Source organism: Mustela lutreola, chromosome X (assembly GCF_030435805.1).
Source record: "Mustela lutreola isolate mMusLut2 chromosome X, mMusLut2.pri, whole genome shotgun sequence".
Taxonomy (NCBI): domain Eukaryota; kingdom Metazoa; phylum Chordata; class Mammalia; order Carnivora; family Mustelidae; genus Mustela; species Mustela lutreola.
This window is the reverse complement of record NC_081308.1, coordinates 43,580,914-43,606,145: the sequence shown is the minus strand read 5'-3', so window position 1 is coordinate 43,606,145 and position 25,232 is coordinate 43,580,914. Positions and strand designations below refer to the sequence as shown.

At 40.7% G+C, this 25,232-nt stretch overlaps 1 protein-coding gene across 2 annotated transcripts; it reads left to right on the top strand.

Annotated features, from left to right (window-relative positions):
• Positions 1-12,178: 12,178 nt before the first annotated feature.
• AKAP4 (A-kinase anchoring protein 4) lies at positions 12,179-22,871 on the top strand. Of its 2 annotated transcripts, none has more exons than XM_059157502.1 (6): positions 12,179-12,319; positions 14,613-14,708; positions 15,763-15,813; positions 16,600-16,701; positions 19,385-21,523; positions 22,527-22,871. In XM_059157502.1, the coding sequence occupies exons 2-6, from the start codon at positions 14,613-14,615 to the stop codon at positions 22,680-22,682; spliced, it is 2,544 nt and encodes an 847-aa protein (XP_059013485.1). In that variant the 5' UTR covers positions 12,179-12,319; the 3' UTR covers positions 22,683-22,871. The 2 variants fall into 2 exon arrangements, with proteins under 2 accessions (XP_059013485.1, XP_059013484.1); XM_059157501.1 differs by lacking the exon at positions 12,179-12,319 and adding an exon at positions 12,898-13,031.
• The last annotated feature ends 2,361 nt before the right edge of the window (positions 22,872-25,232 follow it).

Sequence of the window (25,232 nt, the reverse complement as noted above, 5' to 3'; positions counted from 1 at the left end):
AAGGGAGAAGGTTAGGGGGAGGGGATAACAGGGTAAGGGGTATTAAGGAAGTGTTGTGACAAGCACTGGGTGTTATGCAAAACTAATGAATCATTAAACACTACCTCAAAAACTAATGGTGTACTATATGTTGGCTAATTGAACAAAATAATAAAAAATAATAAATAAATAATAGAATGAACTGGTAGTTGTGTGGGGGGATAGATAAAGGGGATTAAGGGATAAAAATTTCCAGTCATGAAAATGAAAAGTGAAGTGTAGGGAATATAGTCAATAATATTGTAATAATTTGTATGGTGACAGATAGTAACTACACTTATTATGGTGAGCATTTTATGATGTATGTAATTTTCAAATCACTATGTCATGTACCTAAAAATAATATATGTCAACTATACTTTAATTATAATTTTTAAAATTCTAAAAATAAAAAATAAAACAAAAATAATACAAGACCCATAACTATATGGACCATATTCATTGTGCTCTATCTCCAGTCACTAGCATTAATAGTTCATATTTATCAATTGCTTACTATATGTTTGATGCCATTCTGGGACTCACAGTAATACAATGAGGTGTTAATATCCCCATTTTACAGGAAAGAAACTTGGAGTACAGAGAAGTTTAGTAACTTGCCTGAGATCACACAGCTAGTAAGTATTGGACTGGGATTTACACACAAGCAATCTAATTTCAGAGACAAACACATAATCATTACCCTATACCTGCCTCTTAGATAAATGATTAAAAATATTTGTTAACTAAGCAAATTAGTATCTTCTTTTAAAGGTAATCACTATGGACAAGTACCCCAGTGGGATGCACTAAAGAAGAAATACAGTATTAACCCAAGTCACTTTAAGTTTTCTTTATTTTCCTTAATTTTTATTATTCAAGTATAGTTGACATACAATGTGATCTTAGTTTCAGGTGTACAATATAATGATTTGACAACTCTATACATTACACAATGATCACCATGATAATTGTAGTTACCATTTGTCAGCACACAACATGATTATAATATTATTGACCATATTCCCTGTGCTGTACTTTAATTTCCCTTTTTTGTTTGAAAACTGCAAGTTTGTACCTTCACTTACTTACCCATCCCCACCTTCCAACAACCACCAATTTGTTCTTTCTTTATGAATCTGTTTCTATTTTTTGTTTGTTCATTTGTTTTGTTTTTGAGGTTTCACATATAAGTGAAATCATATAGTATTTGTCTTTCTTTGTCTGACTTATTTCACTTAACATTACACCTTCTACATCCATTCATGTTGTCATAAATGGCAAGATCTCATTTTTTACAGCTGAGTAATGTTCCCTTTTATACACACACATACAAACATGCACACACACACAAAATATCTTCTTTATTCATCTATCAATGGACACTTAGGTTGTTTCCATTTCTTGGCTGTTGTAAATAAAGCTGCAATAAACATGGGGTGCATATATATACATATCTCTTCAAATTAATGTTTTCACTTACTTTGGGTAAATACTCAGTAGTAGAATTACTGAATAATATATTTCTATTTTTAATTTTTTGAGAAACCTCCATACTATTTTCCACAGTGGGTGTACCAATTTACATTCTCACAAATGGCACATGAGGGTTCCCTTTTCTCCACATTCTTGCCAATACTCTCTTATTTTACTTATTTATTTATTTTTTGATACTAGTCATTCTGACTGGTTGCAAAGTGAGATCTGTGGTTTTGATTTTCTTTTTCCCTGTTGATCAGGGATGTTCAGCATCTTCTCATGTGTCTGTTAGCCATCTGTATGTCTTCATTGGAAAAATGTCTACTCAGGTCCTCTGCCCATTTTTTCATTGGATTATTTGGTGTTTTGGTGTGGGGTTGTATAAGTTCTTTATATATTTTGGTTATTAACTGTTTACCAAACATAGCATTTGCAAATATCATCTCCAATTCAGTAGGTTGCCTTTTCATCTTGTTGATGGTTTCTTTCACTGTGTATAAACTTTTCTATTTTGGTTTGGTCCCAATAGTTCATTTTTGCTTTTGTTTCCCTTGCCTGAGAAACATAACTATGTTTCTAAGACTGATGCCCAAAATATAACTGCCTATGTTTTCTTTCAGGAGTTCTATGGTTTCAGATCTCACATTTGGGTCTTTAATCTACTTTGAGTTTATTTTTTTATATGGTATAAGAAAAGGATCCCCTTTCACTCTTTTGAATATAGCAGTACTGTTTTTCCAATGCCATTTATTGAAAAGACTGTCCTTTCTCTATTGTGTATTCTTCCTTACTTTGTCATAGATTAATTGACCTTATAAGCATGGATTTATTTCTGGGTTCTCCATCCTATCCACTGCTCTATGTGTCTATTTTTGTGCCAGTGCTATACTGTTTTGATTACTTTAGCTTTGTAATATAGTTTGAAATCAGGGATCATGATACCTCCAGCTTTGTTCTTCTTCCTCAAGATTGCTTTGGTTATTTGAGGTCTTTTGTGGTTCCATACAAATTTTAGGATTATTCTAGTTCTGCAAAAAATGCTATTGGTGGGGCACCTGGGTGGCTCAGTTGGTGGACATCTGCCTTCAGCTCAGGTCATGATCCCAGGACTCTGGGATCAAGCCCCAAGTCAGGCTCCCTGGAGCCCTCTTCTCCCTCTCCCTCTGCTGCTCCCCCTACTTGTGCTCTCTCGTGCTCTCTGTCAAATAAATAAATAAAATTTTTATTTTAAAAAGTGGTGTTGGTATTTTGTTAGGGATTGCACTGAATCTGTAGACTACTTGGGTTAGTATGGACATTTTAACAATACCTTTTTTGAGAGAGAGAGCAGGGTTAAGGGCAGAGGGAGAGAGAGAATGAATCTCAGGCAGGTTCAGTGCTCAGTGCAGAGCCCAACACAGGGCTCAATCTCACGACCCAGAGATCAGGACCTCAGCCAAAATCAAGAATCAGATGTTTAACCAATTAAGCCACCCAGGCACCCGGACATTTTAACAATATTATTTCTTCCAACCCATGATCATGACAGATCTTTCCATTTGTTTGTGTTGTCTTCAATTTTTCATCAGTGTTTCATGGTTCTCACAGTATAGGTCTTTCACCTCTTTGGTTCAATTTATTCCTAGGTATTGTATTCTTTTGGGTGTAATTGTAAATGAGATTGTTTTTCTTAATTTCTCTTTCTGCTACTCCACTATTATTATATAAAAATACCACAGATTTCTGTATATTAATTTTATATCCTACAACCTTACTGAATGTATTAGTTCTAAGAGCTTTCTGGTGGAGCCTTTAGAGTTTTCTATACATAAGACCATGTTATTTGCAAATAATTAGTTTTACTTCTTTCCCAATTTGGGTAAATTACCAATTTGCTTCTTCTTTACCAATTTATTTTCCCTGTCTGATTGCTATAGCTAAGACTTCCAGTACTGTGCTAAAATAAAAGACTGCAAGCCCTTCTTTAGTCAAGAGAGGAAAAATTCTATCCATCAAAATAACAGCAATATAAAAATTACAAAAGAAATCATTTCATTTTTCCTATTTCTTCCCAGGTTTTCAAAAAAAAAGTTATTGAACAAAAGAACATTTCCAAACATTTTAAGTTTGTTTTTCTCTCAACCTTCACGCTTTCAGTTGACTTAAGCTCTCCTTTGCGTTGCACTCAGAGGGAACACTGAGAAAAGAGGAAATGGTCCTCAGAGTCTATCACCTTCCAATATTTCCCTCCACCCAAGCAGACAACATTCTCATAAGCTCTCCTTTCTCCTCCCCCCATACATCCCTGTATTAAAACCTGGTAGAAAAGATCTACTATTATCTACTTTACTTTAACATGAAAATTATTCCAGATGGGTCCAAGATTTAATTGTGAAAATAAAACCATGGAAATATTAGACAAAATATAAAAGAATATTTTTATAACCTTCAGAAGGAAAAACTTTTCTAAACAGGACAAAAAAATTAAAGATAACAAAAGTCTCAATAAATTTTAGTACCTAAAAATTGAAAATTTGTTTGGCAAAACAAATTTTTAAAAAGAAAAAAGCAAGTGTAGCTATATTAGTATCAGATAAAGTAAACTTCAGAGCAGGTAAATTACCAGAGACAGAAGGAATATTACAAAGAAGACACAGCAACCCTACTGACATCCAAAGGATAATGAGGGAATACTATGAGCTATAGTATACACACATACAGTGTACTATATAGTATATAGTATATATATAGTATATAGTATACTATACACATAAATTTGATGATTTAATTGAAATGGACAAGTTCCTTGGAAATTACAAACTACCATAATGTACCCCATATTAAATACATCATTTTAATAGCTCCATAGTTTTAAAGAAACTCAATTTGTAATTTTAAAATTCCCCAAAAAAGAAGTCTTTAGGTCAAGATTATTTCATTGGAGAACTAAACTAAATATTTAAAGAATAATTAGCAGCATTTCTACACCATCTCTTCCAAAACATAAAGAGGAGGGAACACTTCCCAACTCATATGAAAACACTTCTACCATGATACCAAAACCATACAAAGACTACAAAAAAAGAAAACCACATACCAGTCTTCCCTCATGAAAAGAGATGCAAAATGTTTAGCAAGATAATAGAAAATAGCATTTAGCAATTATAAAAAAAAATTATATACCATGACCAAGTGGGGCTTATTCCAAGGATGCAAGGCTGGTTCAAAATCAATCCACATAATCTAGCATATTAACAGGCTAAGGAATTCACAAAAATAAAAATACTATTAGGACAAATAAATGAGCTTAAAGCTGTGGGATACAAAACCAATATACAAAACTCAATTGTATTTCTATAGACTTTCAAGGAACTATCTGAAAATAAAACAATTCCCCTTTTAATGGCATCAAAAGAAATACAATACAATACTTAGAAATAAATTTAACAAAAGCAGTATACGACTTGTACACTGATAACCACAAAACATTAAGAAAAAAATTAAAGGTGTAAATAAATATAAAGACATCCCATATTCATCAATTGAAATACTTAATACTGTTTAGATGGCATCCCCCTCAAACTGAACTACAGAATCAACAAAATCCCTATCAAAATCTGTGTAGAAAAGTTAACATAGCAGACCTGAGAATGTTATCTGAAAATCCTGCAGGCAGGGTTGAACCTTGGCTAGGATCTAAGAACTTGGATTTGGGGAGGGTTCCCACACCCCTAACCCATAAAAGTAGCTCGCTGTACTTTAATTGTGCAAACAATATGGCTTCTGGTGAACATGTGATTTACTCCTGGGACTTTTGAATTTGGGTATGTACTAGACAGAGGGTGCCTGCACAGCCAGCCTCCAGCAAAAAATCCTTGGCACCGAGTAGCTAACTAGAGTCCCTCATAAACATCATTTCACACATGTCACAACATTATACTAGGAAAAGTTATGCTAAGTGAAAGAAGTCAGTCACAAAAGACCACATACCAAATGATTCCATTTATATTAAATGTCCAAAATAGGCAGATATATAGAGAAAGGAAGAAAATTGTGATTACCTAAGTCCGGGTAAGTACAGGGTTAGGGGAGCAGGGGCGTGATGGCTAAAGTGTATGAGGTTTCTTTTTTTGGTGATGAAAATGTTCTCAAGTTGATTATGGTAATAGTTCCATAACTCTGTGAATATTCTAAGAATCATTGAGTTGTACACTTTAACTAGGTGAATGACATAGTATTTGAATTACATTTCAATAAAGATATTTTTAAAATAACTAGCTAATAAAAAGATATTGTTTCTTCGAATAATCCAATCAAGAAATGGGCAGAGGACATGAACAGACTTTTCTGCAAAGAAGACATCCAAATGGCCAACAGACACATGAAAAAGTGCTCCACATCACTCAGCATCAGGGAGATACAAATGAAAACCACAGTGAAATATCACCTCACACCAGTCAGAATGGCTAAAATTAACCTGTCAGGAAATGACAGGTGTTGGCGAGAATGTGGAGAAAGGGGAACCCTCCTACACTGTTCATGGGAATGCAAGCTGGTACAGCCACTCTGGAAAACATATGGAGGTTCCTCAAAAAGTTAAAACCAGAGCTGCCCTATGACCCAGCAATCGCACTACTGGGTATTTACCACAAAGATGTAGTAATCTGAAGGGACATATGCACCCCAATGTTTATAGCAGCAATGTCCACCGTACCCAAACTATGGAAAGAACCTAGATGTCCATCAACAGATGAATGGATAAATAAGATATGATATACATATATAATGGAATTTTTTTTAAAGATTTTATTTATTTATTTGACAGAGATCACAAGGAGGCAGAGAGGCAGGCCGGGAAAGAGGAGGAAGCAGGCTCCCCGCTGAGCAGAGAGCCCGATGCGGGGCTCGATCCCAGGACCCCGGGATCATGACCTGAGCCAAAGGCAGAGGCTTAATTAACCCACTGAGCCACCCAGGTGCCCCTATATAATGGAATATTATGCAGCCATCAAAAAATGAATTCTTGCCATTTATGATGTGGATGGAACTAGAGGGTATTATGCTAAGCAAAATAAGTCAATCATAGAAAGACAACTATCATATGATCTTGCTGATATGTGGAATTTGAGATACAGGGCAGAGGATAAGGGGAAGAGATGAAAAAATGAAGTGGCACAAAACCAGAGAGGGAGACAAACCATAAGAGACTCTTAACTTCAGGAAACATACTGAGGGTTACTGAAGTGGAGGAGGGTGGGAGGGCTGGGGTGGCTGGGTGATGGACATTGGGGAGGGTATGTGCTGTGGTGAACGCTGTGAATTGTGTAAGACTGATGAATCACAGACCTGTATCCCCGAAACAAGTAATACATTATATGTTAATTTTTTTAAAGTGCAGACATATAGTAGATGCTTCACTAGTAAAAAATAAAGTGCGCAATTCAGCAGTTCTAAAAATATATATATTGGTTCTCTCAAAAAAAAATTGTTTAAGAGTAGCAAGGAGAGACTCAGTGGAACTAGTTAGGAAGTTACTGCAATAAGTCAGGCAGTTTGGACCAAGGTTATTCAACCTTCTTGACCATGGCCAAGCACGTCTATATGGTTCTGAGCATGGCAATTCTTGAACCTAGTGCTATCCTCTGGCAGGATAATTAAAAAAAAAAAAAAAAAAAAAAACACCAGTAAAACACAGTCATTCTCCTCAAGCATTTGGACAGATAAAGCTCATAATGAAACAGAATGGATACTACTTTCCTTCAACCTATAAACAACTTTTTTGAAGGAAACGTATCAATAAATATAACACGCACAAAAGTGAGGTTTTTAGGGTGGGGAGCCCTTCTATGAAGGAGAAATCACCAATTCCCCTTTTAATTTGAGGAATGCCTTGGCAAAAGGGGCTTTGGTAAAGGGGTTATCCGCCTACAGTATGGAAGCACGTTTTCCAAGCAGCGGCGGCCTCCTAGTGGCCACATGGACTCATGACTGCCATTCACCCTCTTGATGGGAGATCAACAGGCACAGGTCTCAGCCTGACACCCCCACGGGGCAAGGACATGACCAAGCCGAAGACTAGGTCGGTGTGCATCCCATTTCCACGTCCCTAAAACCTGGGGGATACTTAACATAGTCGTGGGGTGGGGGGATGCCTACAAATACTATGATGGAACTTGAAAGGCTTCTGGCTTCCAGAGCCCCTTCCTCTCCTCCACAAGTTTTGGCTTAAAATGTTCATTCACTGACAAAGATAGAAGCCTAGAAGCAGATAAGAAATTCTTCTGCCAGGCACCTGGGTGGCTCAGTCTGTTAAGTATGTGCCTTGGGCACAGGTCAAGATCCCAGGGTCCTGGGTTTGAGCCCCACATGAGGCTCCCTGCTCAGCAGGGAACCTGCTTTACCCTCTCCTTCCACCCCTCCCCTGCTCATGTGAGCTCGCGCTCTCTAGCTCTCAGTCAAATAAATAACTAAATTAAAAAAAAAAAAAAAAACTTGTCGCCGGTTAATACAATATCTAATACCTTTCATCAGACATTTGAGGTAATTGTTGATTTGACGGGGTGAGGGGGGATGTGATTCATAGCCTAACTTCCTCTGCTACCTCTCCAGCTCTGACACAAAATACTTCTATGTACTTATACAAGGAAAGCAAAAGGCCTAGAAAATTAAGTTGTACCTCGAACTTAGCCAGACTGACACTAAACCCTCGGTTTTGTAAAGGGACGCCACGCAAGTAGTAGGAAACAGAACAAACAAAACACGCCACAAAACAAAACACGGATGACGGCCCCAAGAAGTGACTAACCGCCTCGGAAAAACTTTCCTCAGAGCAACTGCCTCAGGAAAAACCGTCTCCGCAGATGGCCGCCATCCGACCCCACCATTCTCCCCAGCAGGGGGAGCTAACGGATCAGTGCTTTGTTCAGTCAAACTAGAAACCACCAGATGGGGCCAAAAGATCAAAGTAAGTACCCCTTAGCCATTTCTTTTTCTCCGGAAATTTGTCTTTGGACCCTAGAAGAAAGAAAAAGGGTATCACTCTGCGCACGCGCATGTACATCCACCTCCAAAATGATGGAAGTGGGTAGTACCTCGTCTAGCCGGAACCACCCCCCCCCCCCCGCAAACCCCCATCACCCCACTCCCCACCCCATGATCCAGCCCCCCATTGATGAAATCCAGATTAAAATAGCACCCATTTCTGAAGGCCTAATAAGAATTAAATGAGAACACAGCAACGGGTAAATTTTCAGGTGCCACTCCAGACCCACAGAATAAAAAACTCCGGGATGGAGCCCAGCTGTTTTCACAAGTTCTCCAGGTGGTTCTGAGGCACACTCAAGTGTGGGAAGTGTTGCTTTCAGGTGTAGACTGCCCACTGAAATATTAGATTCCAGGACTCCATGGCTTCTGAACTGTTTGCTGCCTGAAATTCCAAAAACTGTTATTTATTTGTTCCTTGAGCCCATTTGTTTGCTGAATATTGTGGCAGATACAATGACAGAGAAACTGCCCGCCAGTCTTTCCACGCAGGTGATCCAGGGATAGGAAAAGTTAATTAACTCTACCAGGCCAGATCTACTAAACGTCAGATGAATTATACAGACAAGAAGCAAATGTTCTAGGAAATCAGAGGAGGGAAATTTCCCAATTATAAGAGGGAGGAGCCTGACTAGAAATGGCCACTGCCAAGCCAAGCCCACCATTCACAAATAGCTATTAAGTCATTTTCTGCAACAAGGCAATAGAACAGACCTTAGCTGCCCAATTAAGTCTCTGCCTAAACGGAAACCCCAACATTATCTAAGAGTCCTCTTTTCTTTAACAGCTTCCCTCTGGAATTAAAAAAAAAAGAGAGAGAATATTTATAGCATTTTCAAGTCCTTTATTTTCTCCCTCCACTGCTTCAATCACTCATAGAAAAGGCCAGACAGATACGCACAATACAGACATAATATAAATACTTGACCGAAGTAATTATGCAGCACCACTGCCAGGATGTCCAGAATAGCTATCTAATTTTTCTCTTTAGTATGGTTGCATGAAGCTGCTCTAAATGACATTGTGTATTTTCATACTGGAAAATAATTCAGGAAAAAAAAAAGAATTGGAGCTCCCATTTGTATTGGTCCACAATAGATAATGTCTGTTAATCACTGGTATCACCCTACCTCTTCCAAATGGTCATGGTGTCATCCCATAAACTAAATTATGCAGCCTAATCTGGGCCTGGAAGATATTTAGTGAGACTAACAGGCAGACAGTGATTTCATGAAGGCTGATAGTTCAGCACATTTAAATTTCATTTTGCCATTATTCATAACAATTACATTACAAAAACAGGTCCCATTTTTATTATCTTAATAGCTCTTTCAAACCAAATGTAAACTAAAAGCATAGTTAAAGTATTGATTTGTACAATTATCCACAAGTTTGTATGGAAGAGATGTTCGGGTAGAATAAACAAAGTTAGAAAATGGATGATAATGGTTCAAAAAAAACCTATGTTTAACATGTTTATGTTTGCCTCTTAAAGGCTAATCTGAGTGCATAGTACTTCACACATATTCACACACTAACATGGCATATTCCTTTTGATTCTCTGAACATCCTTCTTCCCACCCATCTGTTCCCACCTCTCGTCAGTATAGGCTGGTCTGAGAATCTCAGCAGTTTACGAGAAAGAAGAGGCAGAGGATATACTGTAGCCTATGACTGAGCCTCCTCACGTTTTTGTTATTGGTTTCCCATCCAAATGCTGCTCTTGTTTGCTCCTGGTTAGCCTCCAGGATGACAGGATTGGGGCGCCATGGGACAGGGCTCTAATCATCCATAATAGTTCTCTTTCTGTCATTCAGGGGATTTGGTAAAACGTTTTCCAGGCCCAGAGCATAGTCATAGTTGTTCCCTTCTGGGCTGGGAGACATAGAGGCTTTTTGTTTTTTAATCTTAGGGGTATAAATTCTTGTGCTTGGAGAATAAATGCATGTTTTCTTTCTTTGCTTCTTATTCTACAGACATGAGCCAGGTTTTTCTTTAATTGTCAAAAGTTCTTGACAAAAAGGTAATATAGGAAAAACAAGTCTTGTGTAATATATTTTAGCTCATTGCCACCAACAAAGACCCCCTTCTTGACCTAAAGTTATTTTTTAATAAAAATTGTATATATATAAGGTATACAATGTGACGATTTGATATAGTCAGGCTCCTCTGAGACTTCTCAACTAGGCCGCAACCTTGGCATACAGAACTGCAACTTTGGGCACAAACAATATCATCCTTTTCCTACATTAAGAGACTTGAACAAACACTAACACTAGTTTCTATCAGCTTCAAGGCCATGTCCCTAAAATGATGACCCCAGCCTCCTTAATAGGTCTGCCTAAGAAAGTTCAACATTACCAGAAGAATTTACTGCTTGTTTCAGCCAAAACCTGATTATAGGCTCCTGACCTCCCTTTTCTTAGAACATTTACTTTAGAAAACCTATCATTGTAAATCCTTTCTCCGTTCCTTGAGATGTATCTTATACAACCCAGAAATGTTTTTCTCAAGGACCTGGGAGCCATCCCTTTGAAATATAATTATCAAGAAAGAAGGACCCCAGTCTCTTAATCTCCATGAAAGGGTAGGAGCCTAACTTTGATCAGTTTGCACACACAGTTGCCCGAAACACACTGATCACCCCTACCCAAACACACACACATACATACACACATTTAAAACCTCAGCAGTTTTTCCTTTAGCACATCCCAGCATTTAAAAAGCCTTCTGCTTCTTCTTTCAGTGGAGTTGAGCTCTGTTCATCGGAAGACTCTCTTCCTGGGCACCTGGGTGGCTCAGTCAGTTAAGCATCTGCCTTTTTCTCATGTCGTGATCCCAGGGTCCTGAGATTGAGCCCACATCAGGGGTCCCTGCTCTGCAGGTAGTCTGCTTCTACCTCTGCCCCTCTCCCTGCTCGTACTCTCAATCTCTCTCTCTCTCACGCTCTCTCTCTCTTACTCACTCTCTCAAATAAATAAAATCCTTTGTTAAAAAAGGAAGACTCTCCTCCTTACTGCAATTGAATAAAATCTGTCTTGCCACTTCTAAAAAATGTCTAGCTCTGTTTCTCTTTGATGCCATGAGCTAACAAGATCAAAATTGTACAGCACGGTTAAGACATGCAATCTCAGGGGTAACACGGGAAAGAAGAAATTGAAGTAGACCAAGAATACAAAACTATTATTTAGGGGATCATCCCAACTTATTTTTAATTCAGATGCTTTTATTGTCATGCATGAGGTTAAAGTGGAAATACGTAGAGGAAGGAGAAGCAGAAGGCAAGTGTTAGGCACAGTGTGAGCTATTTTGTGATGGGCTAATGTTTCCAAACTGGGGCAAAATTAAAGGCATCTCAAAGTCTAATGGATAATCCTCTAAAGAATACAGTAGCCAGCAATCCAGCACTGGCCATATAATGATAAAGTATAAGTGGGGCTTAGGTCCTTTCATAGCTTAAAAAAGTCTGTGCAAGGCTAGCCTTGTCCCAAGTAGATTGGCCTTTTTTTCTGGGATAATTATGTCTCATGATGAAGACTATAGCTTGCTGGACCACTTAGACATCCAGAATCCTAAGAATGGAGCCCCCAACTTTGTGTTGTCACTGTTCTCTATAGAAACAGTGATGTCATGAAGTAGAAATTCTAGTACCAGCTGGCAGTGAAGGCTTTAGCAGGGTATGGAGGGTTGAGCAAAGAAGCAACATCTTGGGTCAGACTGGAAGGGTCATCACAGCATCCCAATTAACAAGAAGAAAATCATTCCAAGGTCCTACAAAATATCTTACTCTGATACTACAAAGGTAGGGGCATCTTCTGACTTCTTTTTGACTAGCTAAGGGGATATCTTGATAGTGAGGGGAAACTTGGTATTTTTGCTTTTATTCAGGATAACCAGATAGGTCTTTACCATTTTTTCTGTCTTTACTTAAATCCAAAGATCTCTTGCTGCATAACTCTGACTCTAGTGGGAAACCCAAAGAGAAATAAGCTAAGATGGGAAAATTAGTACTGTCTTATTCATAAAGGCTTGTGGTAATTCTGTATGTGAAAAATACAGACCCCCACCAAACCAGTAACTAACAATGATTAGATTGTTTGAAAACAAGAAGATGATAGAGAAAGGAAGTCTCAAGGGACTTCCCCCTCCACAAAATGGAGAAAATGTGAAATAAATATGTGTACCCTCCCAGAGAGAACATAAAAGTGTTGTTGTACAGCAGACAGACGGATGTGCTTTTGACGTGAAGGGCTACTGAGTTTGCCAGAAGGCCACGCCTTTGCTGAGGTTGCTAGTTTCAGGCATTGTGACCCAACAAACTCCCTTGTCATATGCCAGGGTCAGAGACAGCAGGGATAAGCCTGGCCCATCAGTCTCGTCCAACAGCTGACGGGGGTGGCAGCCAGCTGCAGGTGCCCAAGAACTTGGCACTGCCCAGTTCCATCTAAAGGGGCACATCTCCCTTCTTGGTGGCACAGTTTCAAACAAAAGTCTAAAATAACTTCATTATTAAGGTAATGAGTTCGCAAACTTATTTTTTTTTTTAATTCTTTAGGATTTGGACTGAGGTTGTATCCAAATCATATGAGGGACCTCTATGACTCCTCTTCTTTTTTTCTAGGCTAGTTATCTCTAGCATTAAAAAAAAAGAAAAGAAAAACTCTTGCTTCTAAATGGGTATGAGAAGTCCTTTCCTAAAATTTTTTCAGGAAAATGTAGACATTATTGAAGGAAGAACCCAAGAAGATCTGTGGGAGAGGGGGAATGGCAAAGAGTAGAAATGTAGTACTATGTGAAAAGATGACCATCAGAGGATAGATGTTATCAAAATGTGGAGAGGGAGAGGGAGAGGGAGGGAAGGAAGGAGGGGAGGAGGAGGGAATCGGAGAGGGAGGGAGTGAGGAGAGGGGGGAAAAGAGAGGGAAGGAGGGGGAATGGAAGAAAAGAGAGAGGGAAAAGGAGGGAAGAAGGGAGGAAGAAAGGAGAGAGGGAAGGAGGGGGAATGAAAGAAGGGAAAGCGGTGGAAAGGAGGGAAGGGGGGCATGGAGGGGGGAAGAGAGGGAGGGGGGAATGGAAGAGGAGAGAGAGGGGAAAATGGAGGGAAGGAGGGGGAGAGAGAAGGGAGGAGGAGGAAAGGAGAGGAGGGAGGGAGGGGGAACGGAGGAAAGGGAGAGAGGGAGAGAGGGAACTAGAGGTTAAAAGGGGTGTCAATTTTGAAGGAAGTTGGGGGGAAGGAATCCAACAGCCCTCTAATAATTTAGCAAAAAAGGTTTCTCTTGTTAAATTTTAAAATGAAATCAAATTGAAGCCCCAGAAACTGAAACAATTCTCCCGAGTTCTTAACTGTATCTTCCTGAACATAGATCTGAGGTCTTACATTGCAAAACCTTTGTCTATGACATCAGGGTTTGGCCTTCCCTCAGACATTTTTCTCTTGGTTATATTTATATCTATTGGATTTTCCCAACATTCAGAAACTTGTTCTATATGTTGGAATCTTATATGTTGTTTTGATAAGAAGGGCTATTTATTCACTGTACTAGTATTGACCCTAGTCTCTTCCAATGGCCTTATGTAATAAGTATTAGAGCAATTTACCCAATTTCACTTTCTTTAATGTAATAAGAAAGATTCTGGTTGAACTGGAGTTAACGAAGATTCAGTTAAAAAGGATGAGGTAAGCTTTATTCTTTGTGGTACCTGAGTGAGTAAACAAAAGTGGAGACAGATGAGATTTAGTGAGTATGGGTAGAAGTAAGTCATTAAATTTAATTCCCACAGTCTCTAGACCTTTTGGTTTGCTTCCCAACCTGCCATTTTTCCTGACTGGCTTTCTCACAAGTGATACTCCCATGATTCCATATACTTGGTGTGAGGACTTTAAACTAACAGAGACTATGGATTGTGCTAAAAGATAATCAAGTTCAAACATTTCATAGTGTCCTTCCCCTTTTGCTCACCCCCACCAATCCCTAGCTGAAACTGAAACACAGAGATGGGTTTCAGGAAGCCCTTTGGAAATTCTTATCCAAACTCAGCCAGTCTCTAAAAACTAACCATATATATATTCAGATCTCTTTCCTTTCTCTTTACAGATGTCTGATGATATTGACTGGTTACACAGCCGCAGGGGCGTGTGCAAGGTAGATCTCTACAGCCCAACAGGACAGCAAGATCAGGACCGGAAAGTGGTAAGATACAAAATTACCCCTACCTAGGAGTGGAAAGGATCCTCATGTGAGTATAGATATCCTGGAGCTCAGGATAGATTAATGGAGAGCAATACTGTGATGTCTCCAAGCAACCAAGCTCAAGGAGGTCTGTGGGAGGATCAGTGTGCTTTATACATCACACAAGGATGAATTAAGGGAGAGGCAGGACCGGATGTGATGTAGAGGACCTGGGGAGGGAGAGCTAGAGGGGAGCTTGGGGGGGGAGGGAGGAGTGGTGGTTACCTAGTTACCAGCCCTTATTACCTAACTAACCCTTCTGAAGTCACAATGTCACCTAGCTACCAGTAAGTTACACTAAAGTGGGACTCCCTCAGGAGGACAAAATACTTCATGCTCTGTTTCCAAAATTTTGAATGATTTACATAGTACCTCACATTTTTTATCATGTTCAAGTGCCACTCATACCATGATTTACTTAATATGTATTTTTGCAATGTTTTTAAAATAAATTTAAAATTCAAATACACTTAAAAATTACCATCACCCTAAGTAGTATCGTCTGCAATACCACAGGTCTGACGTTTTAGGACATATTTTCCAAATAAACAACAACAAATGCACCTATTAAATACATCTATTTATGTACCACTGGAAATATTCTCTATCATCCGTAGTAAAAATACCACACTTTGGGAACACTATAGCAGAAAGGTCTCTAAACTGGGAGGCAGGGGAATCAACTTCTAATGAAATTCCACCTCTGAGTTTGTGTCAGTTGGGCAAGCCACCTCTCTTCTTAGGTTTCTCAATATATATGGGTATTATATTTTGGGCCTCTCTCTGACAGGTAGGTATTCTCATTAAGGAGATAAAGTAATGCTAAGATTCTGTCTGCCTTATAATAATCATATTAACATTTATTGAGTTCTTACTATGCACAGGCACTCTGCTAAAAGCTTTACATTCAGTATCTCAATCAGTCCTCACAACCCTTTAAGGTAGGTACTGCCATCTCCCAGAAAGAAATTACAGTCTTTAGAGTTTCTCTAAATTCACTCCTAATTTGATGCAGATATGCTTTGTTGACGTGTCCACCCTGAATGTGGAAGATAAAGATTGCAAGGTGGGTATTCTCTGCTCCCCTCACTTGGAATGGATGGGAAACCGCTGAGAAGGGTCATTAGAGACAGCATGAGGAGAAGGAAAGGTTGTGGCAGAGAACAGAAAGGTGAAGGAGCCTCAAGTGGAAAGCCACTGTTCTTGGAAGCCCAGGGTCTCTGGTTCAGAATTTATTGTCACTCTTGGTACCAAGTCTCATTTTAGAAGCCACTTAATTTGTTGGTAGGGCTAAAAGAAAGCATGGAAAATTGCATATCAGAGAAGTGAAATTTAAAAAAAAAAAAAAAAAACCCTGTCCAAGAGTTTGATGATTAATGAGATACGGTTCCTGAGACTGACAGTTTTACAGTTTTGTGAATACCTTCAGTGGGGCTGGGGCAAGGGGAATAGTAATTTGTGGTGGGAACTCTATCATTCTTCAAAGACTAGCTAGGGGCGCCTAGGTGGCTCAGTGAGTTAAGCCTCTGCCTTCAGCTTGGGTCATGATCTCGGGATCCTGGGATCAAGCCCCACGTTGGGCGCTCTGCTCAGCAGGGAGCCTGCTTCCTCCTCTCTCTCTCTCTGCCTGCCTCTCTGCGTACTTGTAATCGCTGCCTGTCAAATATATAAATAAAATCTTAAAAAAAAAAAAAAAAAGACTAGCCAGCATCACAGTCCTACCTCTCCTTCAGAAAGAAGAGGGATAATAGGGGACATAATACTCATACTTTGAAGTGGTAGCCTAGGAGGGTGGCCTAGAGAAATCTCAAAAACCAACTGTTCATAAAAATCTTACCCCTTAATTCCATAGGATGCTGCTGGTTCCAGTTCAGAAGGTGACTTGAACTTGGGAAACCTGGAAGAAAAAGAGATTATTGTGATCAAGGATACCGAGAAGCAAGACCAGTCTAAGGTATACTTAGCCTCTGACCTCACCCTTTCTAATTCTCAGAGCCCAGTGCTGAGTCTGAGGAGTCTGGTTCAGAGATGGTAAGATAACTAAGATAACAGGCCCATAGATTTGAACACTATGACATTCTAGAGAACACAGTCTGAAGCTGAGAGTCATGGTAAGTTCAATACCTGGGTATCTAACAATGACACTAATCACAGAGGCTCAGAATACCCATTCCTGATTTCAGGGCCCTACTCCAAATATAATATAGCTATTCTTATCCTAATAAAGATACAGGCTTATAAGCAGGATCTTTTGCAATGTTCTTTGCTGGCCTGTAATAGACTTGTATGCCCTGTGTTGCCTGGAGACCAAGAAGGAAGAATGACAATATGGAGCAGAGAGAAGCCACAATGATGAAGAACTATAGTTGCCTCATTCCTACCCTGTTGTCTAAGAGATTACCTAGGTTGTTGGGTACCATAAAATTAGAACCAATTACACTTGCATGCCACTGTCACATACAGAATCCTTTTGTTTTTGTGTAAGTATTCTTAATTATATCTGTTAGGCTCCTGGTTTGGGGTAGGTATTAAAGCACATGAGAAGTCACCCCACAGTCCTACAAGCCTGGAGTGGCTGGTATTGGAACAGGATCTTTTGCTTTAGTGAAAAAGAGTCAAGCATTTCTTGTTCTGTCTTCCTGGGCTCATAATGAGAAACAACATCTCTGGCCCCAGACACATTTGGAATAATGAGAGTGGGCTCTAAGGAAGGAAAAGCCAGTTACCAAATACTCTCTAGTTTTGGGTTCAGTTGGGGGTGGTCAACTCCATTTTGGAAACTCAAGAAAGGGATAAATTATACCTGGTGTTTATTTTTAAAAGAGCAGTCCATATTTCCTGCACACAAGGCAAATATCCTTGATTGTATCAAGCCCATTCACAAAAATTTGACCTTCTCATGACCTCATGTTTCCAGGAATTCTATGAAAAGACAGGAGATGAAGCACTGGAAGGGTCAAAGAGGCCAATGACACTTAGTGCTGAGTAGAAGTTGTGTACAATACATCTACACATCTCCAGACAGGGGCACACACAGTCACAAACATACAAATCTATACAAAGTGACATGCACATCGATACATACATTTACATACATTAACAAAAATAATTTATACAAGCAAAGACATATGCGTGTTTCACTACACGTGACATTGACAAACACACAAGTACTAATATAATAAACTTAGATACATTGACTTATTGATAAACAATGACTGACGTACATACACAGAGATACTCAGGTATACAGCAAGATACCTTCACATGCCCACATATGACACATGTAAACATCCATATATATACCCATGCACACCATGCACAAACATATACTCACACACCCATAGCCTTTGATCAAAACACACTAATCGTACAGACTCAGGTATAGGCATACACACTTACAAATATACTTCATGTTGATACACACACACAGAAACTTAAACAAAATGATAGAAAGTCACTAACTCTTGTTTGTATGCACTGATACACACACTGACAAAATGCAGTAACATCCCCACTCACATACTCACACACAAACTCAAATGCGGGGGTGGGGGCAATGCTGACACACATTCTCAAGCACGGACACAGCATATAAATATAACATAAGGGGCGCCTGGGTGGCTCAGTGGGTTATAGCCTCTGCCTTTGACTCAGGTCATGATCCCAGGATCCTGGGATCAAGCCCCACATCAGGCTCTCTGCTCAGCAGGGAGCCTGCTTCCCCCTCTCTCTCTGCCTGCCTCTCTACTTGTGATCTCTGTCAAATAAATAAATAAAATCTTAAAAAATAATAATAAAAATTTAAAAATAAATATAACATAAATGACACCCAATTTATTGATAGATTACACAGTCATTATACAATCACCTATTTACACATGCAATTCATATTTTAACATACACATGTATTAATATATTATACATTAATATTTATTAATGAATCTGTATGTTAATATGTGAATGCATGCTCTAATATATACAAATGCCTTTATAGCTGCATGATACATGCTACTGAATTTCTATCATAAATATATGCACATTGTTTCCAATCAACCCTTGTTTATTTGTATATTCTCAGACACACTGACATACACCCTCTCATGGTTACAACCCACACACGTATGAAATGTACGCGCCAACATGTACATGTTGGCTTGTACAGTAGGCAATGAGTATTGATGTCAGCATATTATTACATATGCTTACACACACTCACACATGGACACTGACATACACATGTACACAGACACATTTTCACATTTCACAAAACAGACTGACACATTGACTTCTGTTGAGATATTCACACTTACAAATTGCTGTATTGATATGCACATGCACACAGTGGATACAAGGATACATTTTTGACACATTAAGATAAGAACACATATGCAGATGAAATTGACAAATATATTGATAACTCTTAAATATAGTTAAGTGCACAAATGCATATACTCTGAGATTTTGCTGCTGCCCCTTGTGTTTGAATGTGTATTAATGGTTATAATTGTATGTTCCTGTGCAAATTCTAAAGACCAAATCCCTAATCTGGGCAGTTTCGAAGATGTATCTTCTAAATAAAATAAGGGAAAGAAGTACCCTACCCAAACTCTTATGGATAGGTGTTCTTCTTTTTTTAGACGGAGGGATCTGTATGCCTTTTCAAACAAGCTCCCTCTGATCCCATAAGCGTCCTCAATTGGCTTCTCAATGACCTCCAGAAGTATGCTTTGGGTTTTCAACATGCACTGAGCCCCTCAGCCTCTAGCTGTAAACATAAAGTAGGAGACACAGAAGGCGAATATCACAAATTACCCTCTGGGAACTGCTACAGTGTCTATGCCGATCAACTGAACATGAATTATATGACCAATGGACCTCAATGCCTACATCTAGAAATGGCAGCTGCCAAAAACACCAACAATAACCAGAGCCCTTCCACTCCTCCAGCCAAATCTCCTAGCACTCAGAGGACAGTGATTTCCCCTGATGGTGAATGTTCTATGGATGACCTTTCCTTCTATGTCAACCGATTATCTTCTCTGGTAATCCAGATGGCCCGTAAGGAGATCAAGGAGAAGTTGGAAGGTGGAAGCAAATGCCTCCACCATTCTCTCTACCCATCCCCTGGGGACAAAGGGAAAAACAGCCCCCGCAGTGCTGTGAGCAAGATTGCTTCTGAAATGGCCCATGATGCTGTAGAATTGACCTCGGCAGAAATGCGGGGCACTGGGGAGGAGGGCAGGGAAGGTGGCCGGAAAACCTTTCTGTATGGTGAATTATCCAACAAGAACAAGGTTGGGGACAAACAGATGTGCCAAAGAGATAGTAAAGAATTTGCAGATTCTATCAGCAAAGGGCTCATGGTTTATGCCAATCAGGTGGCATCTGACATGATGGTCTCTGTTATGAAGACCTTGAAAGTACATAGTTCTGGGAAGCCAATTCCAGCCTGTGTGGTCTTGAAGAGGGTGCTGTTAAAACACACCAAAGAAATTGTGTCTGATTTGATTGACTCCTGCATGAAGAACCTGCATAACATCACAGGGGTCCTGATGACCGACTCGGACTTTGTCTCCGCTGTCAAGAGGAATTTGTTCAACCATGGAAAACAAAATGCTGCAGATATCATGGAGGCTATGCTGAAGCGTCTGGTCAGTGCTCTTCTTGGCGAGAAGAAGGAGACTAAAACTCAGAGTCTGTCATATGCATCCTTGAAAGCTGGGTCCCAAGATCCCAAATGCAAGAACCAAAGTCTTGAATTCTCAGCCATGAAAGCCGAGATGAAGGGAAAGGACAAAGGCAAAATGAAACCAGAGCAGTGCAAGTCGTTGACCAGCGCCGAGAAAGTCAGTGAACACATCCTCAAGGAGAGCCTGACCATGTGGAACCAAAAGCAAGGAAACCAAGGCAAGATGCCTAGCAAAGTATGCACCAATAAAGAGGAAAAAAGAGAGAAGATCAGTCCTTCCACGGATTCACTGGCAAAAGACTTGATTGTGTCTGCCCTTATGTTGATCCAATACCATCTGACCCAGCAGGCCAAAGGCAAAGACACATTTGAAGAAGAGTGTCCTGGTTCTGCCACGGGCTATATGACTCAGAGTGCCCAATACGAAAAGTCTGGAAGTGGCCAAAGTGCAAAGGCACTTTCAATGAAACATCTAGAATCTCGTGGAACTCCAGGACCATCTACCTCCCTGAAGGAAAATCAACAGCTGGACTCTCAGAAGCTGGATATGTCAAACATCGTTTTAATGCTGATTCAGAAGCTGCTTAATGAGAGCCCCTTCAACTGTGATGATCTATGTGAAGGTGAGAACAAGCGTTCTGAGCCCAGGACAAACAAAGCAGCTTCCGTGTCCAAGAGGCCTGACAGAGGGGAAGAACAATGCCAGGAAAATCAAGAACTTGACTTTATCAGTGGGATGAAGCAAGTGAACCGCCAGTTTATAGATCAACTGGTAGAATCCGTGATGAAGTTGTGCCTTATCATGGCTAAGTATAGTAATAACGGGGCAGCCCTTGCTGAGCTGGAAGAACAAGCAGCCTTGGCAAACAACTCCAATTACCAGCCTGGTGGCTCCAGATGTAGTCATGATGCTGCGATGTCACAGAACCATCAAGACTCTCCTGGGCCTGAAGTTATAGTTAATAATCAGTGCTCAACAAGCAGCTTGCAGAAGCAGCTCCAGGCTGTCCTGCAGTGGATTGCAGCCTCCCAGTTTAACGTGCCCATGCTCTACTTCATGGGAGATGATGATGGACAACTGGAGAAGGTAAGCAACGCAACAGGTGCAAGAAAAGAGGGTTGGGATGGGCAGGGAGAGGGAGACAGCATTGTACTTAAAGCCCGAGAGTAGTCTGATTTTTTCCCAAGCCGCCTCTTTACTGTGCACTTCACAAACTGCTTGCACTTTATAAAAAGACAAAGTGGTGAACCATTAACTGAGTGGGGCTCTGGATACCTCAAGGTCTGTGCATTTCCAAGAGGAGGAGTGAGGTTAGCTCACTGAATCGGTGATCCTTTCAACAAACTATTCGGTAACACATCAGGGAGCAGTGTTTAAGCTTTACGTTTTGAGTTTGAAGGCCCTCAGGATTGGAGAGAGGGGAAAAAAAAAGAAAAAAGGGGAGCTCTTCCCCAAAGACATGCATCCTACAAGTGCCCCAAGAGTACCTTGCCTCCTTAAACTTTTTGTCCTAGGCACCTCACTAGCTTTGCCCTAGTCCTGGCCTTGCCTTCCAGTTTCACAAAGGTCAGCATTCATGCACATACAAGTTCTCTCTTCTCGCCTCCCTCTTTCTCTCTCTCTCTCACACACACACACCACAACCGTGTTCTCTACATCAGATAGAGTTAAGAGAAATAAAATACTGAACCAGATTATTTTTAGTTCAGGACCAGGAGATTGTCATTACTTCCCACCTCATACTTTTTTAGGGAAGCTGGGGAATGGCAACCCCTAACCTTGAGCTAGCAATTATCACAGACTAACTGAACAATCTAACATGTCTGAGAAGTGTTTGGTGAACACATTTGATTCCAGAGTTTTTCTAAAGCTCAAAAAGTCCAGTGGCATTTGGAACTGTGTCCTTAGAGAAGGGACAAGGGGAAAGAAAAGCCAGGTCAGGAGCGTGAAGTCCTGGATCTGTGTGGGGCTTTACTCTAATCTTAGAAGCCTGGGTAGGAAGATGACAGGGGAGGGCCCACTTGATCCAACTGGGTCCCTTCTCCAAAAGCATCACGTGACTCAAAGCTACCTCTGGCTCTCTCCACAGCTTCCTGAAGTTTCAGCTAAGGCAGCAGAGAAGGGGTACAGTGTAGGGGATCTTCTTCAAGAGGTCATGAAGTTCGCCAAGGAGCGACAACTGGACGAAGCCGTGGGAAACATGGCTAGGAAACAACTGCTAGACTGGCTGCTCACTAATCTGTGAGCTAACAACTCTTTTGACTCCCCTCCATTTACTCCCCCTAGCAGCATTCCATCCCAGCCTGAATGCCCCCACCCATCAGGCCAGTGAACTGCATACCACATGACTGTATTTCCTAATACATCTGAGCAGTTGGACTGTGCAAATACAGGGGGTCCAAAAGCTGGGCAAGAACACGAATTAAAAAAATTTTAAAAAGAGTTGTTTTCTTGATCAGATTGATTGGCAGCAAGGGTGGAGAATGGGTTGAATTCCAAGGACTGTGTCCTTGGACTTGTGTCCAGATCTCACCCTGGGTTCTTTTCTGAGCACCCAAGACACAGGCATATATGTCCCAAGTCCCTAAGTAATCTGGTTTGTACAGATGATCTCAGCTGACAAACTCTTTAGAGTTTTGCCACCTGTGGCCTCCCTGTTTCTCTCAGAATTGCTTGCCTAACTTGATACTTCCCCTTCTAATCCCAAGGATGTAGCCTTCTTGGTTTTTATTAAGAGCCTGAAGGTAGGCCATCTTACACGAAATCTAGCTGAAGTAAGTAAGTAAGTATATTACCCATTACCCAGGCAAGGGCGGGGGACATTGCTCCAGCTTGCCTCACACACACCCTCACTGTTCACTGCACATGGATAAATACTACCCAGAACCACAATTGGATCTGAACCTCTTATGTGTGAATAAAGCTTTCTGAGAAGTCATTTACTTCAACTGATGAGATTTCCTTGTCTTCCCTCAGTCTGAGAGAAAATTCTTCTAAGAAAGCTAGAGGATGGTAAATTCACAGTCACCCTATGTGAATCCCAGTGTGTCTTTTTTTTAAAAAAAAGATCTTATTTATTTATTTGACAGAAATCACAAGTAGGCAGAGAGGCAGGCAGAGAGAGAGAGGAGGAAGCAGGCTCCCTGCTGAGCAAAAAGCCCGATGCGGGGCTCGATCCCAGGACCCTGGTATCATGACCTGAGCCAAAGGCAGAGGCTTTAATCCACTGAGCCACCCAGGCACCCCCCCCCCAATGTCTCTTTTTTAAAAAAAGATTTTATTTACTTATTTGACAGACAGAGGTCACAAATAGGCAGAGGGGCAGGCAGAGAGGAGGAAGCAGGCCCCCAGCTGAGCAGAGAGCCCAATGCAGGGCTCAATCCCAGGATCCCAGGACCACAACCCAAAGGCAGGGGCCTTAAACCACTGAGCCACCCAGGCGCCTCCCAATGCCTCTTTTGAGACCAGCACTAAATCCTTAGATTTGAGCATGCCCCTCAGAAGTCAATCATAGTGCTAGAATTTATTGCAAACAAGGTCAAAACAATGGTTTCAGGGATACCTGGATGGCTCAGGTTAAGCTGCCTTCGGCTCAGGTCATGATCCCAGGATCTGAGATGGAGTCTCTCATCGGGCTCCTTGCTCAGCGGGGAGCCTGCTTCTCTCTCCACCTCTGCCTGCCACTCTGCCGGCTTGTGCACGCGCTCGGTCTCTCTCTCTCTCTCTCTGACAAAATCTTCATTAAAAATTTTTAAAAAACGGTTTCAGAGATGTGGTCCTCTGTCAGCTAGTTTGCTGTGGCACACACTGGTGCCTTTGAGGTGTCATGGCTTCATAGGACCAAACAGAGCATGTAAGATCCTTCTGGATTCAAAAGTCAAAGCTTTTGCCTCTTACTAGTCACATGGCTTTACAAGAGTCACTGAGACCCAGCCTGTTTCCTTACTATGGAAGGGAGGATGCTTTATACGGGGTATCTTGTTATAAATGTAGCTACCTGAAGGAAGCTGTACCCTGCAAAGCCCATCCTGACATAGTTTAAAGTATTCTTGATATGCTTCCAAACTGAAAGCAGGATTGTCTGAGTATGGGACCGAGAGAAGTACTTTTTGGGGGGGAGGTAAGCGGCACAGAGGCAAACCTTACCCACTTCTCCACAATGCCTGGACTGGCCAGAAGTAAAGGCAGGCCTCTTCAGAGCAGGACTTTCAGAACTCCCCAACCTGGATAAAAGCTAATCAAACCTTTTCCAGTCACAGCCACACCATGAAAATCTTTGGAGTTGAGCTACCACAGATCCTTTCCTTACTCCTTGAAGAAAATCCTTAATAAACAAATCCTGGGACCAGGGCTGGATTTCTGATGACTCAATCCTCCCTGAGCACAGCTGGGTCCCATAGTAGTTTACTTCCTTGATTAACTTGGCTCTTGACTTCCTCCTGATTTTTATTATGAGACGGCCTTGGGGATTTCTTGGAACGTGGAAATAGAAGCAAAGGAAGTTATATGTTCTGCTAAATGAGGGGAGTTGGGGCAAAACTGTCTCTAAGGGCCCCTCCAGTTCTGACATTTGAGGATTCTAAGAAAGTGTTTCTCTTGCATAATTTCTCAAGGAAACTTGTGTGGATGAGGTAAGATTAGGGTGAGGAAACCTGATTTTTGCCAGAGCTGACAGACTCCAGCAGAGAAAGGAATGCTTTGGACCACAAAGGGCTCTGACAAGGGTCTGGAGGAGCTCAACAGTTCTTGGGGTTTATTCCTGGAGGGCAAGGCCCTGGCCTTTCACCTCTCTAAA

Excerpts from the sequence above, each read along its gene's own strand:
- AKAP4 (XM_059157502.1), top strand. The coding sequence starts at position 14,613 with ATGTCTGATGATATTGACTGGTTACACAGCCGCAGGGGCGTGTGCAAG. Across the intron at positions 15,814-16,599 it reads TGGAAGATAAAGATTGCAAG|GATGCTGCTGGTTCCAGTTC; the intron begins GTGGGTATTCTC and ends TTAATTCCATAG. Across the intron at positions 21,524-22,526 it reads ATGATGGACAACTGGAGAAG|CTTCCTGAAGTTTCAGCTAA; the intron begins GTAAGCAACGCA and ends CTCTCTCCACAG.